The 18,910-nt window shown below is 41.8% G+C and overlaps 1 protein-coding gene across 22 annotated transcripts in view; it reads right to left on the bottom strand.

Moving 5' to 3' along the window:
- Positions 1 to 18,910, bottom strand: part of Neb (nebulin) — a 184,403-nt gene that overhangs the window by 103,272 nt on the left and 62,221 nt on the right. For 21 of the 22 annotated variants that reach the window (XM_075985243.1, XM_075985221.1, XM_075985227.1 and 18 more), the window contains exons 48-64: positions 18,625 to 18,732; positions 17,117 to 17,428; positions 16,807 to 17,013; positions 16,158 to 16,262; positions 15,607 to 15,714; positions 12,564 to 12,875; positions 12,173 to 12,376; positions 9,131 to 9,235; positions 7,825 to 7,932; positions 7,109 to 7,420; positions 6,536 to 6,739; positions 6,199 to 6,303; positions 6,007 to 6,114; positions 4,634 to 4,945; positions 4,142 to 4,345; positions 3,610 to 3,714; positions 787 to 894 (exon numbers count right to left, since the gene is read on the bottom strand). In XM_075985243.1, coding sequence (XP_075841358.1) covers positions 787 to 894; positions 3,610 to 3,714; positions 4,142 to 4,345; positions 4,634 to 4,945; positions 6,007 to 6,114; positions 6,199 to 6,303; positions 6,536 to 6,739; positions 7,109 to 7,420; positions 7,825 to 7,932; positions 9,131 to 9,235; positions 12,173 to 12,376; positions 12,564 to 12,875; positions 15,607 to 15,714; positions 16,158 to 16,262; positions 16,807 to 17,013; positions 17,117 to 17,428; positions 18,625 to 18,732 — 3,027 coding nt within the window. The remainder of the gene's footprint in view (positions 1 to 786; positions 895 to 3,609; positions 3,715 to 4,141; positions 4,346 to 4,633; positions 4,946 to 6,006; positions 6,115 to 6,198; positions 6,304 to 6,535; positions 6,740 to 7,108; positions 7,421 to 7,824; positions 7,933 to 9,130; positions 9,236 to 12,172; positions 12,377 to 12,563; positions 12,876 to 15,606; positions 15,715 to 16,157; positions 16,263 to 16,806; positions 17,014 to 17,116; positions 17,429 to 18,624; positions 18,733 to 18,910) is intronic. The other variant, XM_075985242.1, reaches the window with a different exon arrangement.

Below are 18,910 nucleotides of genomic sequence, written 5' to 3'. Positions count from 1 at the left end.
TTTTTTGAGATATATATTGTGTCCTGGCTAGTTTTATGTCAACTTGACACAATCTAGATTCGTCTGAAAGGGGGGGAACCTGAATTGAAAAAATGCCTCCATAAGATCTATCTGTAGGGGAGGGACTAGCCCATTGTGGGTGGTGCTATCCCCTGGGCTGGTGGTCCTGGGTTCTATAAGAAAACAGGCTGGGCAGTGGTGGCGCACGCCTTTAATCCCAGCACTTGGGAGGCAGAGGCAGGCAGATCTCTGTGAGTTCGAGACCAGGACAGGCTCCAAAGCTACAGAGAAACCCTGTCTCAAAAAAACAAAACAAAACAAATAAAAACAAAAAAATCCCAAAACAAGAACAAACAAACAAACAGAAAACTGAAAACAGGCTAAATAAGCCATGAAGAACAAGTCAGAATGTACTGTTCCTCCATGGCCTCTGCATCAGCTCCTACCCCCAGGTTCTTGTCCTATTTGAGCTCCTGTCCTGACTTCCTCTGATGATGAACAGCAAAATGGAAGTATAAGTCAAACAAACCCTTTCCTTCCCAACTTGCTCTTTGCTTGTGGTGTGTCATCACAGCCATAGACACTCCAACCAAGACACATCGCTCTAAAGCTGGGGCTAGCCTAGTAATCACCATGTACCGGAGACTGGCCTCAAACACAGGACAGTCCTTTTACATCGGCCTCTGAAGTGCTGGGGCTGCGTGCACACCCCACCACACACAGCCTACAGGAAGTACTTTGTCACACCACACTGCTCACGGAACTGGAAGAGAACTGCTAACTTACGTCACTGGCGATGTCTCTGGAGGCCTTGGCTGCCACAATCGGGATGGCGTCACTTCGTAAGTCATAGCCTTTCTTCTTTGCTTCTTCATTGGCAAGTTTATACAGACTCTACATTTGAGTCACAGCCCGGAAAGAAAGGAATTGGTTAGATGCTGATGTTCATAGCTAAAAACTCATAGAGGGTTTAAATAAGTCATAAAACTCTCCATGAAGGGCTTATTAGAATGTGATTTCTGAGTTCCAAGCCTTTTCTCTTCTGCTACAAAGAAAATACCTATGAAGATTACTACATCTGATTATCCTAAAACTTGACAATGAATTAAATGAACGAATATACATGTAAAATGTCTCCAGAGAAATCAAGTTCAAGCCTAGGGAGACATGCAGACGAACTGTTGTTTACGGGAATCAATTCAGTTTATTCGGCCTGACTTTGTGCCCGTGACGATGCTGGGTACTTGACAACCAAGGATGAAGACAATCATTCCCTTAGCCTTCCAGTTTCTGGGAGAAGTGATGAGAGCCTGGTAATTTAGGGGACCAGCTGCTGAGAAGCCAAACCACACGAGACAATGTAACCAGAGGTCAACTACAGCGATGAGAGAGGTCCAGGAAGCAGTGATTTACTGTGGTCTGGGAACGAAGGAAGTCCCTGCCCAGGGCTGCCCTTGGGTGATACCTTGAATAATAAGTGAGGCTTCTAAAGACTAAGCTGATATTCAGGGGAAGTGAGGACGCGTGAAGGAGTGGGGCTAGCTACCAGGGAGGAATGCCAGACGTGGACTGAAGAGTCTGGAGTTACAGCGTAACTCCTGTGGCTGAGGAAAGAACGTGGCAAACGTGGCATTTGGGCTCGGGTTACAACTCCATGGCCGTACACTTGAGGCCCTGAATTCAACCTCTGGTACCAGTGGGGGCAGGGCAGGCTTTGCTGCTTACTCCCATAGGAACCAAGAAAAAAAATCTTATGAGAGTGAATGGCAGGATAATTTCTACACTGGATTTCCATCTTAGATAAGATGAGAACAGAAAAGACCCGAAGCAATTTGGTAGTGAAAATGCTGAGAAAGGAGACGGTGGGTTAGGCGCTCAAACAAGGGAGTTCTTCCTGGCCCATGCTTGACTAGCAACATTGCCCTACTATGGTGTCTCTGGGAGTTTCCCGCAAGACCCGTTAAAAAACTCCCGGCTAGCTGGAAGACTTGATATTTTTAGTTTGGGTGATAATTAAAAGCTGGTTATACAAGAACTACAACGAAAGCCCGCCTTCCCCCCAAATAACATGACTTTAAACCTCTAATGCTGTCTAAAGTCTTTCGTTGTGGAGCCATTAGTATTCTATTGATCTGTCCTGTCAGAGAAATGGCGTTCGACTTGCTGGTGGCACAGAGCTCAGAAGGAAAGCTGATACGCCTCTGTTGGGATCTTAGATGCACAAAGATCTCTAACAGGCTTACAGCGGCAGCCTCAATCTAACAGGAGGAAATTACGGAGGGATTAATGTCAATCTTGGAGCTAGATTTAAATTACAAATGTGCAGAGGCGGACCAGGGGAGACATAGCTTAACTTTAGTCCCTGTGAAAGGTCTCAGAGTCTAAGAGGATTCATGGGCACACACACCAGCATTGACCTAGCAGTCAGTGTGCTCCTGTAGGGTGCAGAAATGTGGGCCACAGGTCAGAAGGATGCCAAGAGTAGCTCCCGTGTTCGGCCCTGATCATAACACACCTACAGTATTTTGTTTAGCTCCGAGTCACATTTGACCAGCTCATGGGATATCTAGGAACGTAGGGAAGTTAAGATTGCAAAGAGAACCTAACAGGGAAGGACATTGGTGCCTATTTCTATCTGTGTATAGATTGGTACTGCCAGCTTCTGAGGACATTGTGGGTATTTAGAGAAATACTTTTGAATGGAAATTTCCAGAAGAGACTGATTTATGAAATATGCTCCTTGTCATTGGGATTCTTAAGCAAAGGTGACTCAATCCTGTGAGTGGGGGTGTCTCTCTCTCTTTCTACCTAAGCCACGGGTTCTAAAATGGGGACACATGGCCCCATCCCCACGAGACAAGAAAAGACCCAGGCTCATTCCTATATGAACCTGGTGGAGAATCCTTCATAGTCTGTGTTGGTTGATGGTTCTGAGGTTTCAGACCTTGGCTTTATTCTTAAACTTTAGAAATCATAGTTTCAACACTACACCACAATTTAAATGCAATGTTAGACATAGAAAAATGTATTTAGGAAGCTTTGAACTAGCACTAGGGGGAGACACATGTATATTCTGTTTTTAATTTCTTCACTTCAAAAGTTAATGGAAGTGGGGCTAGAGGGATGGCTCAGAGTTATGAGCACTGATTGCTCCTCTAAGGTCTGGGGTTCAATTTCCAGTACCCACATGGTGGCTCACAACCATCAAAACCAAGTCCACAGGCTCCTGCACCTTCTTCTGGCCTCTGTGGGCCACACACATGGCACGCTGACATATATGCAAACAAAGCACCTACATACATCAAATAAAATGCTGTTTTTAAAAAAGGAAAAAAGTCGAATTCAAGAGAAATGTACTTCATCTTATGATTATTGCTGAAATAATTAATTCTTGCAATTAACACAAAAATTGCATTACCCTCGATGCTAACTCATCCTACTTAAAGTTTAACCTTTATAATAGTGATTGAGAAATACAAACGTTGTTTTTCTCATGAATCGAGAAAAAGTGGCTCTTTCTGAAGCTGCCATTTAGCATTAGACCGCCATGGAACAAGCCACGGAAGTGAAAACCAGTACGGATGCCTAAGAGTCGGCAACTCCTCCCACCTCGCTGTAGTTGACTTTATTCATTCTTGCCAGCATGATTTCTGGCGTGTCCGGCATGATGTGGATCTGCGTCTTGTCTTTGTTCCAGGCTTCTGTGTATAAACGCTGTCAAAGGAGATAACACATCCTTAATCAGTAGGAGTCTCAAAACCACAGAAAAGTTACAATCTAAGAAGATAAGGCTATGGTATTTTACATGAGTAATATATCATATACATGTCTCAAACTAATTAGTTCATATTGGAGTATAATCTGAAAATCATTACAAATTAAAAGGAAAGTAAGAATAAGTATATTTATACAATGATTATTTTTTCACAAAATATGTTATTTTATAAAAAATCAAGGAATTACAATGGAAGTCAATAATAAAATATGAACAACAAATAGATTATAGATTAGAGAAATAGGAAGATAATAAAAGATAGATATAAATGTCTTAGTGTGTAAAGCTCTTTTCTCAATCATGTTTCTGTGTCTTGGATTCGGCTTCAGCAAGCCCATGTGGCTTTCCTGAACTCTGACCTCTCACCTTGTTCATGTTGAGGGCGTTGCTCTTGGCCAACACCTGCTCCAGAGAATCAGTCACACTGGTGAACTTGAACTTGTCTGGAGGCTGGCGGTAGATTTTGTCACTCAAAATTTCCGTGGCCCGTTTGCATTTCTCTACATCCAGAGAGCCTATGGGCACCCAGCCAATGCCTCGCATCCATTGGAGATCAGACTTGTACATATTCTGTTGGTACAAAGAGTCGACAAATGTTTATCTCCACGTTGGGAATGCATTTTGAGCCAAAGGGGATAAAATCAAATGTGATCTCTCTGAAAAATATAATTTAGTAGGTAGCAGGCACTTTGTGTTTAGCATTTTGTATGAATGCTAAAGATTGGCGTTCAAAAGGAAAGCAGGCGTCCTGCCCCCTCGCACACTTGCAGGCACAGGTGAGCTTTGGGCCACCTACTTAAAACTTCTTCTGTGGAATAAACTCATTGTTTCCCATCTTTAACGGTTGTCAGCACTCACATCGCTCTGGAGGTCATAGGCCTGTCGAGCATGGATGACGTCATTCTGGTCAGGCAGACACGTCCACTGGTGCAGGTAGTTCTTGTAGTCCACGTCGCTGACCAGGGTCTGGCACTTCTTGGCCAGCACCACGCCCAGCATGTCCACCGGGCTGCTGTACTTGGTCTTCCACTTCTCAAAGTCCTTCTTGTACTCCCGGTCACTCTGGATCTTGGCCACATGCATGGACCACACCATCTTGGGGTCATCTTCGATGTTCCGAGCCCCAATGTGGTGGCCCAGTTGCTTGCGGTAACCTTCCTTGTACTTGAACTACAAGAAGAAAAAGACTACCAGCAGTCTGTTCTGACCTTTAGAAAAATACATTTACTAGGACAGAATTAGGCTATTCATTAAATGCAATGATTTCCTTTGATTATATATCTATCTTTTATCATGTAGAAAACAAAAATACTAAGGAGAAAAGGAAAACAAATATAGTATTTTACTACATAGGGCTATTTGTGGTGCAAGTGTATGAAAGAATATAATTAGAATATGAGTCATATGTTAATGGGTTTTGCCTGCCTTTTGCAGTTATTATATAATCATTTTTCTGTGTCATTAAAAATTCTTTATGAACATGCTTTTTAATTATAGTAGGCATGTCATATGGTTATACACTAATATTAAACTTCTCTGTGTCAATGTTTTTAAAAAAAATTATTATTTCCTGTATTTTGTAAAGAAATGGTATATTTCTGATTCAAGGACAAAAAAGTGAATAAAAAACCTGAGCAATGTGAGCAAACCCATCTTTTAAAGTAAGCGAAGAATGGAAGAGGAGACAGTAGCAGTGTATAGGAGATGACCAAAGCACATGTATGTGCTTCCTTAAAAATGGTCATTCATAACCCACTGTAATATAATAAAGAAAGCAAACATGTCTGCAGCCCGGCCCTGGAGGTTGACACAAACACATGGCCCATGCGGATGGCTGGCCTTTGAGTGATGTGTACTGTTTGCTTAGGTCCATCAGTTCATACAGCATGGATTATGTTTCAAAGGAATGCTCCAAAACGTGTGATGTGAAAATAAGAAATATGTTTTTTTGGAAAGGTGAAAAACAACCCCAACTTCAGTTAAGTGTGTGCATTGCTTTGGCTCAGCAGGCAGTGGACTCGCAAACGGTTGTCCTTACAGATGACGTTCGGCTTGAAGCCGCGAGTTTTAGTCTCATTATTTTAAGCGACTTGCTTACATAATAAGCTATTAGCAACAATTTTAACGTCACAGCTTGGCCCCGCTGTAAATTTAAGAGAAACAAAGCGGTCCTGGAGCCAAAGCTAAGGTGAAAATCTCCCAGGCACACTTAATTTCCCAGGGGTACTTACGTCACTCGCGATGTCTCTGGAGGCCTTGGCTGTCTTGATAGGGATGGCATCAAGCCGCATGTCATAGCCTTTCCTCTTGGCTTCTTCTAGGCCAAGTTTATATAATTTCTGCCACAGACATAAATTATTATGTTTGATTAACAAAGAGAAATATAAGGAAAATATATCACATGTCATAAATACATTGCTTACCTCGCTATAATTTACTTTGTTTTGTTTAGCCAGCATAACTTCAGGGGTATCTGGCATAATGTGGATGGTGGTTTTATCCTTATTCCAAGCTTCGGTATAGAGGTGCTAAGAACAATAAGAGAGCAGGTCAGTAATGAACACTTTGAAACCATGCTCTTGAGTTAACTCTGTGATGTGTTCAGGTTTCGGTTTCTCTATTAGTATGAAGCATGTTTCCTTTAGAGACACCTTAATGTCATGGAGAAGAATGGAATGTGCTTTTTCTTTCTATGGGAACAGTGTTGCCCACTCCTGTCCGAAATACTGAATACCTTCCTCATGCAAAGAAAGGACTTACGTGGTTCATGGTTATAGCATTATTTTTTGCCAGGACCATTGGCATGGCATCCATAAGGCTGGAAAACTTGAATTTATCTGGGTGCTGCCGGTAAACATGGTCACTCAGAATCTGGGTGGCTCGTTTGTTTTTCTCATCCTCGAGGGAACCAGAAGGTATCCAGCCAATGCCTTTCAGCCACTGAAGATCGGCCTTGTACAAATTCTGAAATTTCAAGTCACACATGTAAGCATATATCCACAGAGAGATAGGAAGGTATGTTCTTCTACATGATACAGATATGTTTGCAATACTTAACATTTGGCTTCACGGATAATTTCAGAAATTTAATGAAATACTCAGATTAAAGCATGTTTTGCAAAGAGAGGGAGATGCGTAGAGAATGGCCCAATTCTTCATTGCCTAGATCAGCTATGTGGAATATTCTACTGCAGATTCTTTGAGGAATAATGCTGCTTGGATCACTAGGTGGAGTTTTAGCATTAGTGTATAAATTCCCTACTTTATGGGAACTTTGATGCTCAGGAAAAGACACTGAATGTTTAACTGAATAAAGGAAAACCTTAGACTCACATCGCTCTGGAGGTCATAGGCCTGCCGAGCATGGATGACGTCGTTCTGGTCAGGCAGACACGTCCACTGGTGCAGGTAGTTCTTGTAGTCTGCATCGCTGACCAGGGTCTGGCACTTCTTGGCCAGTACCACGCCCAGCATGTCCACCGGGCTGCTGAACTTGGTCTTCCACTTCTCAAAGTCCTTCTTGTACTCCCGGTCACTCTGGATCTTAGCCACATGCATGGACCACATCATTTTGGGGTCATCCTTGATGTTCCGAGCCCCAATGTGGTGGCCAAGTTGTTTCCGGAAGCCTTCTTTGTACTTGTACTAAAAGAACAAAAGAATAGCTCAGTCCTTTAAAAACTGACATTCCTTGCCTCCTTGGTGGCAATTTTCAAAACCTATTAATTCTAAGTTTCTTGCTAAGCCTGAAGAGCTATAGATTTCACTGTTTTGATAAGAAAGATTAAAGGCTAAATCCAGCCACAAATCCCATACGCAATAAACTGACCCTTGGTCTTATCTACATCTTACGCTGCATGTCTGGGATTATCACCTTGTTTTAATTTGCTATTAGATGATTTTGTTCAATTTAAAATAGGCCCATTACAATCAAACCACTATCTACAAGGCATAACATCTATACCCATTGCAATCAAATTACTATCTTCAGGGCTTAACATCTACACCCATCGCAATCAAATTACTATCTACAGGGCTTAACATCTTACTTCACTGGCAATTTCCCGGGATGCTTTTGCTGCTTTGATTGGAATGGCATCAACAGGAAGGTCGTAACCTTTTCTCTTCAGTTCCTCATAACCCATTCTGTAGATTTTCTGTTGAGAGATGAAGACAATCACTTTGGGAAAACCACTCTCCATAAACAGTGTAATGAATAAGTAATACAAATGAAGCCAGTGTACTATCTACTTCAAGAGTCCATGAGAAGAGCCTCTATGGTCTCGACCACTCCAGTGGAACTGGATATTATGCCTACGTATTGCTAATGATCCTGTTCTAAAGTTTAAAGCTCATTGATTACCAAATGCACAAAATTAAATGCCAGCTCTTCCCGAGTGTTTTAGAGAAGGCAACAGGAGCTAGCTGACAGAGATATGAATTATCGTTTTGGTGGTATCTTCCCGTTTATGTTGTGTTCTGTGAGAAGTGGCTGTAGAGAAGGGAAAGTCTTTTAATCTTACTCCACCCATGGAAAAAACAGTGAGAGGATATTGCTTCTGGGTAGCTAACGTTCCTACGTCATGACACAGGACCGTCAAAAGGACTGGCATCTGGAGGTAATATGGTCCTTCATAATTGAAAAAAAATATTTAAAGTTTAAGTACTGAATTTTAAAACTTACGTGTTTATAATTTGCCCATTCAGACTGTGAAATAACTGAATAATTGAGAATATATTCAAACATATTTATATCCAGAAGCCACATGGTTTAAAATGGCTATTGACTATTCTTTGACTTTTTGTTCATATTTTAGTCTTTGTAGTAATACAACCATATTTTCTTTAATATTAAAGTCACCTTATTGGGGTTCAGAATTTGTATTCTAAATGTTTACTTTTTACATCCATACATTTCAAGGGTTAACATTTGGCAGCAAAGCAATTGGTAAAAATGAAAATTTCCTCTAATGGATTGTTTGTTTACTTGTTCAAAATTTCATCTATAATCTATTTGTCAAGCACAAAATATTGTAAACAGTGCAGGTCCAATAATAATTGTTTCTGCCCACACAGGAAAGGGTGAGAATGGTACAAACATTTCATTTTGATAATAATACTCAAAATAAAGAAATGCAAAAATAGAGAGATCTGTGCTCCAACGCTGTTTGAAATGGTGAGTACCAACATTGGATAAGCAAACCCCCAACCAAATAAGGAGCCTGAGTCATTCATAGTCAAGTAAATGACTAATTAAAATAACTTGGGCATTCAAAAGAACGCCCAGACCACTTGGCTGATGAAGACACAGTTGACAGAGTTTACCGGGAAAACACGCTGAACTTGGACACTCACATCACTTGTGTTGATCAAGTTCGCCTTAGCCAGAACGATGTCGGGAGTGTCCGGCATGATGTGGATCTGCGTCTTGTCCTTGTCCCAGGCTTCTCTATAAAGTCTCTAAAATGAGAAACAACCATTTTGTCAGGGGATTGTCAGGGTCCAAGATCATGGTGGGGAGTATTAGGTTCATGAGCGCTGAACATTATAATTGATTAAAAATAAGACGACCATATAAAGCAGAAAACAGACACGGTTTTCTTATCTGAAATACAACTATCTTCAAATTTAGAGTACGGATCACCCTTTTGAAATGATAGGTACTGTCTATAGAAATAAATAAATATAATAAAACTTTGCTGACCCTATCAAATAGCATAGCACTCTCCGATTTTTTTGGCCTTCAAAATACCCCATCAAAAGATGATCTATCCAGCTTATGTCCTGGACCTAGGGAATCTTAGTCCTCAGTTGGTTTACTATTTATATATACAATTATTTGGGAGGATAAGTAAATTTATACATACAATTATTTGGGAGGATAAGTAAATTGACAGAGATTTTGGGATTCCCAAAAGAGACAGTTTTAAAATTTATCAAAATCTCTTGAATGTCCTAAAATCTTCATATCTGTCTTCAACAGAAGACCAATGGAATTCAAATAATTTACTTAAACACTTGAAAAATAGGATATGTACATACTATCAAACTTTATCAACAAGATATTTATCAATTACAAGTTTTGAACCCTATTTCCAGTGCATGCAATGATATTTTGCCAAATGTGGTATTGCATGTCTTTAATCCCAGCACTTGAGAGGCAGAGGCAGGCAGATCTCTGTGAGTTCGAGACCAGCCTGGTCTACAGAGCTAGTTCCAGGACAGGCTCCAAAGCCACAGAGAAACCCTGTCTCGAAAAACCAAAAAAAAAAAAAAAAAAAAAAGAAAAAGAAAAAGAAAAAACAAGAGTGAAGAATCTGACAATGTCACTTTAAAGAAGTGATAAAAGTTCAAGTGATCAGCACCTGGACAACTACTTGATGTCCTGGGTCCTCCTGTCATGGGACCCGAGGGGGACACGGTGTGAGGCATCCTCTTGGAAAGATATGATCTAAATCGTGAGGACACCTTGGAAAACCCAAGATGAAGGAGACTCTGTGCCTGTCACCAACATCAAAGATTCAGAAGATGGAGGGATAGTAAGGGAATGGTCCAGAGTAAGAATAAAGACACGGCAAATAAATGTGACCTCACATTGCTTTATGAGCCAGGGGAAACATTTTTCCTTTACTATAAAGGGTATTTGTAGTAAAACTGAATAAATTTTTATTTTTTTAACATTTAGTGTGTGTGTGTGTGTGTGTGTGTGTGTGTGTGTGAGAGAGAGAGAGAGAGAGAGAGAGAGAGAGAGAGAGAGAGAGAGAGAGAGAGAGAGAGAGATTGAGACTCCATAGCACATGTGTGGAGGTCACAGGGTAAAGTACAGGTATTGGTTCTCTCCTTTCACCATGAGGGTGTTGGGGACTGAACGTTGGCCATCAGGTTTACACTGGCATGTGCCTCAGCCACACAGCTATTCTTCTGGCCACTTAAAACTGAATAAATTCTACAGACAGCATTGTGTCAACATTGATTCCATGACTTTGATAACTCCAAAGTGCTTTTGGAAGAGAACATTCTTATTTTCATGACACACACGCTGAAGGTTGGGGGGTAACAGGGTGTCATGAAGCAGTGTAGTTTCTCATAGATATGGGAGAGAAGAAAGGAAGAAGGATAAAGAGACAGAATAGAAATGTGTCAAGATGTTAAGGTTTTTGGAATCTGGGTAAAATATGTAACTTATAGTTTTTTAAAAGTTCTAGGTATGCCTAAAGTTATTCAAATATAAACTTATATTTTTCACTGAGTGTGGTAGTGCCTACCTTAATCCTAGCATTTGCCTGGGGAGTCAGACAGATCTCTTGAGTTTGAGGCCAGCCAGAGCTACATAATGAGAACCTGTCTCAAAATTATTTTTCTCATTACATTTATTTACGGTGTGTGTGTGTACACGCATGTGCATACATGCACAGGCACACATGTGTGGTGTTAGGGTGGGGGGTTTCAGGTGCCATGACTTGCACATGGAGGCAAGAGGACAATTTGAATTCTTGTTCACCATGTAGGCTCCAGGGATCACACACAAGTCAACACACTTGGTAGCAGGTGCCTTAATCCGCTGGGCCATTTCAGTATGAACATTTTCAAGGTTTCATTTATTCCTTAGACTTGCCAAGTTCCCTTTGAGATGTACGGCATGGGGCATTCAAAGGGATGGAACCTATCTCTGTATGAATATGGTTTCTATCATGCAGATGGCCAAGAGGAGTTAGTTAGGCCTTCAGGACCAAAGTGAAACAAGGCTCTTTAATATTAATATATGTTTTCTCAAGTTCATGACCAATCTTTCTGCTAAGAGTGCCACTGCTTTTTTAGCCTTATAGTAGCTGGTGTTGGACACTGGGTGGCTCCTAATTGTAGGGGACAGTCTTGTGTCTCATGGGATTTTTAGCAGCATCCCTGCTTTCTATCCACTAGAGGCCAGTATCATGCCACCTCCAAGTTGGCACAAGCAAAGGGAAAGAAGTTTCTAGATACTGTCAAATTTCTTTCAGCATCCCTGCAACTATGGCACACTGTTCAGCATGGGTCGGTCAGCTTTATGGTCAACCCTCCTCCCTTGCTTATCTTCTCGGTTCAGAGCTTTTTGTTTCTTTTTCAAGTAAATCAAAATTCTAAAAAGAAGCAACATTCAGGGAAGAAACAAAACCAAAGTGTATTGCAAAGATCTAAAGAGAAGGAAGTGGGATGGAGGCAGAAAGAGGCCTTCCGGCTCACATCTGCTACAGCCTTTGGAAAACAAAACTGTGGAGTATCTGTGAGTGCTTGGTTAGAACCAGAGGAGCTGTGAGTTATAAAATACGGTCTTATGCATCTGGTCAGAACTAGAAGTGCTCCTAACTGCCGGGTAGCAAGCACTATAAACTCTCCTGTCAATTTCTAACAAATACTCACATCGCTCCTGTTCTTGGCGTTTGTCTTCGCCAGAACTATGTCCATGGCGTCAGGGATGCTGGTGAACTTATTTCTGTCCGGAGGTTGGCGATACTTCTTCTCACTGATGATTTCCGAAGCCCGCTTGTTCTTTTCTGCTTCCAAAGAACCCAAGGGGCTCCATCCTATGCCTCTCAGCCACTCAAGGTCAGACTTGTACATATTCTAGGAAAGGACAAAACAAGCCATCACAATCCCATGATCTTCCCACAATCTTCATCTTCACATGACACACCATTGTGTTTTAGGTGGTCAGTGATGATAATTCCTCTTTCCAATCTCTTCTTTTTCATATAAATAGCTATCAATACATGGAGTAATTTTAAGTTAACAAATTTGATAAGACACTGACCTCACTTTGCAGCTCATAGACTTTTTTAGCTTGGATGACATCATTCTGGTCAGGCAGGCATGTCCACTGGTGTAGGTAGTTCTTGTAGTCCACATCGCTCACCAAGGCCTGGCACTTCTTGGCCAGCACCACGCCCAGCATGTCCACAGGGCTGGTGTATTTGGTTTTCCACTTCTCAAAGTCTTTCTTGTATTCTCGTTCACTCTGCATTTTGGCTACATTCATAGATAGCACAAGCTTTGGGTCATCTTGCACACTCAGGAATCCAATATGGTGTCCCAGTTGTTTCCGGTAGCCTTGTTTATATTTAAACTGAAATCAGGAAATGGTCTTTTTAATAATGTAAATAAAAGCTAAGTTAACTCAACTTTCTTTGTTGTTATAGTTTTCCCCCCAACACGGATGTGAAAGAACGATTTCTGAGCTAACCTAATAGGAAATGTTTTCTTCCTTAAGTAAGTCCTGTTTAATTAGATCTATCTAAAGAACGAATGCAGTTGAATATTAAGGGAGATTATCATGAGAAATTAGTTCTTTCCAAAGGCAGGAATATGTGCCTGATATTGTGTGGCTGAATTGAGGATAAAATTCAGCAAAATCCTTGTCACATGTTTATAAAAAAAATGGGGGCTGAACAACAGAAAAATTAGGAAGGTATATGAGCTGGTGACCATGCTAAAATGTAAGTTACAGATTTTTTACAAGATCATATTATATAGTTTTGTCTAGACTGGATCTATATCTTATAGGCACAGATGGGAATACTTTGATATTTTTGTTAGAAAAATAAATCACATAAGAACTCAACATCTTGTCAAGTAGGCGAAAATAAGCTATATAAATTTGAAATAACAAAAGTCAAGTCCAGAGCTTATATTTAGTTGGAGAAATTACATTACTGTTAAACAACAACACGGATGATAAGTGTAATGATGGTAACTTAATGTTAGTCTCTGAACACATAGTGGGCCTCACAGACATAGGCTTGGCTCCCTCCGAATACATATATTTCAACTACTCTGGATTTGAAGTTGACTATATTATTGTGATTGTTGACCTGCATTATCAATTTGAGTGACTATAGAATCATCTAAAAGATTGACGGTACGCCTCTGGGTGTATCTGTGAGGGCGTTTCCAGAAGGGGAAAGTCCCATTCTGCATATGGGTCATAGAGTTCCATGGACCAGGGCCTGTTCCAAATGAAAAAGGACAAGGAGAAAGCTGACTGTCAGCTCTCCCATCTTCAGCTTTCTGGTTTGCAGGGATGGAAACCGAGGTGCTCACCCTGCCTTCTTTGCCATGATGGGAACTGAATCAAATCACAGTGTCTTTCCCTTCTTGTCTCTGTGAGGGGTTCTGATCAGAGTCAAATAAACCTACCTAACACAGCCCTTGATATGGACAGTCTGGCAAAACTGCTTAGAAAAAAGTAGAGCCAATCTCTCTGTAGGGAGCACAGATAAGCTTTGCCAGAAACCTATTTAAGCTGCCTGAGCTCCTGTCTCAACAAAACACTAATATTTGACGCACTATTTTAAGACGACAAAGCAAAACAAATCACAGACAGAATGAACTGCTCATAGAAGACCAACACAGTTCCAAAACTAAACCAAAGGAGAATAAGGAGACAGAGATGTTTAAAGAAATGTCAAATAGAAGAAGCTACTTTGTGCTATTCCAGAACATAGCCTTGGCACTGATGGATAGAATACCTCACACCAACAGTAAGAAGTCTGATAATAACTCAGCACAGCCCAGTGGAGAAAACTCCTGCTCTAAGAACCATGCCCTTCCTCTGCGTGTGAGTATCCATGGATCCAAGCACTTCATCCTCTCTCCACACCACGCATGAAGAGAAGGCAGATGTTGGCAAAGGACTGAACGGAATAACCATTCTACCTCCCAACTCTAAATTCTCCGTTCATTTAACTTATGTGATTACACACTTAAAGCCTGCCTCGAAAATCCTATGAAATGGTACAGAGCCATTGGGAGCTGAGAGGGAAAATAATTCCTCTTGCGGTGGGAAAGTTCACACGTAGCTAATTTAACTGCGAACTTTCAAGTGGATTTGCAAGAAAAGGAATGAGGAACTATTGGCCACTGGGTTGCTGGGAAATTGTCGATGCCCTTTCAATTGCTAGGTTCTCATTAGCATACAGCACTAAAGGAAAATGAGTTGGTTTTATCATGTAGTTTCATCATGATTTCGGTTCGATTTAATGAGGTCTTGATCTGAAAGCCAAAGAGTCCAAATTATTTCCTGGTATTTCTAGAGTGCCACAATTAAATTAGATAGATTTCCTCCCTGTATCCTTTGAATTTCTTCTCAGATTCTGGGCTCCTTTACCCACAGAGCTAGCTCAACCACCCAGGACGATTTGAATTTCTTCTAGTGCGTTTTGGGGATGAGCAAAATGAAATATTTATTTATATGCAAATGAAACATATTTTATACAAAACTGAATGAATATGGAGGCCATATGTAGTGTGTTCACCAAAAGTTCCAACTTTCCCAGCCATATGAGGAATCTGCCCTTTGGGGCACAAATGGCATTTTTCTATGAACCAGATCTCTGAACGGTCAACAGAATGTAAAGTGAGCCTTTTGGGACTTTCAACCCTAGAGCTAATTTGCTATAATTATGCAACTGCAAGGAGGGGCTAACTTAAAGTGACTGATGGCTAATTTTCAGACATACGCAGGTCAAAACTGTCAACATCAGTTGCTAACGTTGATTTATTATCTGGCCTCAATTTGTCTAAAATAGACCAACAGAAAACAGGAATGTTAATTTTAGCATGAAAACCCCACAAAGTCTAGCTTCTTTGTACTATCTGGAAAAATGCCTCATGGCACTGGGTCTTCGAGAGATTCTGGCCCACTAGGTGGTTAGACATTTGAGGAAAGAGAGGGAAAAGACAATTCTGGGTAGCTAGGGTAGAAAGAGGTGAAGGAACAGAAGTCCATGTCTAAGGTAACCAACACCCCATGGCCCACCCAGCTGAAAGTGCAGTCTTCTGCCCCCACCAGGACCTACGTCGCTAGCGATGTCCCTTGACGTCTTGGCCAGCTGGACAGAGATTGCATCAACAGGGAGATCATAGCCTTTCTTCAGAGCCTCTTCCCAACCAAGTCTATAGAATTTCTGAAAAGTAAAGAGACTCTATTTAGTGCTATTTCTTCTATGTTAAAATTGCAGACAAGCCCAGGTGTGTATAGAGAGTGAATACAGAACCCTAAAATCAACTACTCTGACTCTACACGCAGATAAAACCAAGCAGGTGATAACAATAGCTCAGTGCTCAGCACTGACAGCATCAGGGGATCCAGCTTAGTCTTTCATTTCATTTTGGGCTGATGGTGTATCTGGACACAGCATCTATTATTTTGCCAAGACCCAGTCCTTCCGGGTTTATAAGGTAGCTTTCTTCCAGCAGCTCCTAACAGGGTCTTGAAAGAGCCCTCTAGAATGAGGAGTTTGAATTGCTTCCGTTGCTTCAGCATTTACACCAGCTGTCTATTACATCAGTTTCGAAGTGAGTATGCTTTGAGACAAAAGCATCTCGTCAACGTGCAAGCTTCACCTACCTGGCTGTACAGTGTCTGATTCTGCTTGGCTTGCAAAATATCTGGTGTATCGGGCATCACATGAATCTTGGTTTTATCTTTATTCCAGTCAACGGTGTATAAATGCTAGGAAGTGGTAGAAGAGACATTTTAAGTCTGAATAATGGTTAAGGATAAACAGGAAAGAAGATAAACAGAATATTCAAAAGCACTTCGCTTGAACTAGAAAAAGGAAAAATGCGATTCAGAAGAGACGTTAAGAACAGACTCATATGCTTTTTCTAAAGGAAGACAATACATATAATAGTGTATCTATATCTATCTACCCATCTATATAGAGAGATCCTGGGCCTTCCAGCTGCTAGGATTACAGATGTGTTCTGTGACACCTGGCTTTAATGTCAGTTTTGGAAAAATAATATTTTGCATCTTTTTCATCTTTAGAATGGAATGAGAGTACTTAGGATAAATGTACTGAAAACATAGGCAATTTCTAACCCAATTAGAATGATAAGGGAAGGCATTGTAAGAGACAGACATTGAAATGTGGTACAGGGCTACGCTTTGTAATCGTTTGCCAGTTCCTAGAATACGGGACCTGAGTTCAACTCCCTCATAGCCTGTTGACCTCTTCTTGGTTGGGAAGGAGGAAGAGAAGTGCTCGCTCTACCTTATTCATGGTGTGAGCATTCTGCTTGGCCAGCACCATGTCCATGGAGTCGGTCAGTTTTCTAAACTGGAAGCTGCTGGGATGCTGGCGGTACTTCCGGTCACTGGCGTATTCAGTGGCTTTCTTGGCCTTCTCCACCTCTAGAGAACCAGCTGGGCTCCAGCCAAGCCCCTTGTACCATTCATTGTAGTCTTGCTTATATTCGTTCTGTAAAGAAAAGGGACACACTTGCCTTTACTTCTTCAGATAAAACACTAAAATATGGTATATAAAACTGCAAAACCACCCCTGAGCTGGAAGGTTCTCTTACGTCACTCTGGATGTGATTCATATTCCTGGTCAGCTCGATGTTCATCGCATCTGGGAGGAGGATGTACTTGTGAATGAGGTGCTTGTAGTTAGTGTTGGTGATGTTGGCTTGGGCGTCCTTGGCAGCTGTGACGCTCAGCATGTCGGCAGGGGTGTGGTAGCTCGTCTTCGTCTTCTCGTAGTTCTTCTTGTACTCTCGATCAGACTGCATCTTAGCCACTTGCATGGAGTGGACTAATTTGGGATCATCCTCCAGACTGCGGAAGCCAACCATCTTTCCTTTCTCCTTTTCATAGTTGTGCTTGTATTTATACTGTGAAGAGAATAAGTGAAGAACAATTCTAGGGTTAATATCTGCGTTTCATAAAACCGGTAGCTGTGCACGGCTCCGCTGTGGACCAAACACATTTCTGACATTTGCTTATGAGCCTGGCAGCAGAGTTCTTACCGCAGGAACCATTTGATACAAGACTATACACTGAGTGACTTCCTGGGGTGACTGAGGACTGGGGTGCACACCCTCCTGCACTACACTGCCTTGCTCTCACCCTCTGCGGTTACAGGGAGATCGCAGCAAGAGGGACAAAAAAATGAGCTTTTTGTAAGCAGTCCAGTGCTGCCGGGGAAATAAACCAGTCAGTCACCTGCTGCTGAAAAACCGGCTCATGTATGGAACGCAAAGCATGATTTTGGAGCAGCTTCATATTCTTCAGGATATTTTTTTTCTCTCCAAGCTGACAAAACTAAGGAGAAACGTTGCTATTTCTACCCAGCTTCCATAGAGGAGAGAGAGTGAACCCATACCGTGCTTCTTCGTCTTTTCTTCATGAGGTTGAGTGTGAAGGCTACAGAGGAGGAGCCAGTGTATCAGAGGAAGAACTAGGGGTTCTCAGCAATGGGAGGGACTGGGAAAGGGAGGATGCAGGATGGGAGGGCAAAGGAGAGAGCGCAGCCTGGTATGCCTCATCACTACATGCTTCTGAGAGCAGAGTTTGGAGGCACGGATCAAGTTTCTTATGACAGTGTTATGCGGGTCCACCAACTTTCTCAGGCTGCAGGAAGCCCTAGTTCATAGGGTTCATACGTCTCAGTGGCTTGAGTTCACCTACCACAGCTGATGCCAAGTCACTAATGTTTTAACAACTAGGTTGCAGGTTTCCTCATCATTTAAAGAGTGGCCATCATCAGCATCAACGATCAAAAGCCCAGTGCCACTACATAAAGTATCCTGCTGAGAACACAGATGCCAACAAGCAGAGGGTTCACCTAGACCTCCTGAGGGGGATGCTGAGGTCTGTGAGTGCCCTTGCATGATCAGAATCCTGTTGTGTCTTTGTATGTTTTCCCAGAAGGGCCAGAGAAGACACAAGCATTGTTAAGAGGCATTTGTGGAGCACAGCGAGTCTATGGCTCTCAGGCATGGGATAATGTTCTGCTTCCGTATTGCAATGTACTCTGTGTTTGTGGCTCTATTTCTCTGCTTGGCTCCTGGCCACCCTTCACACTTACGTCGCTTGCAATATCTCTGGATGCTTTGGCGGCTTTGATAGGAATCGCGTCCGTTCTGAGGTCGTAGCCTTTCTTTTTAGATTCTTCCAGAGACAGTTTGTAGAGTTTCTGTAAAGAGAAGAGAAACCCAGCTTTATTCTATAAGGCTGACTAATTGTGTAGCAAGACTTTCTGCCTGGCAGATGTGGTATTGGTGGGTCGATGGTTGAATGTTCTAAGGAACATCATTATGTGTGGGGGAAAAAACAAAATAAAGCCGGGCGGTGGTGGCGCACGCCTTTAATCC

This window comes from Microtus pennsylvanicus, chromosome 9 (genome assembly GCF_037038515.1).
Source record: "Microtus pennsylvanicus isolate mMicPen1 chromosome 9, mMicPen1.hap1, whole genome shotgun sequence".
NCBI classification, from domain to species: domain Eukaryota; kingdom Metazoa; phylum Chordata; class Mammalia; order Rodentia; family Cricetidae; genus Microtus; species Microtus pennsylvanicus.
This window is presented reverse-complemented; position numbering and strand designations above follow the sequence as displayed.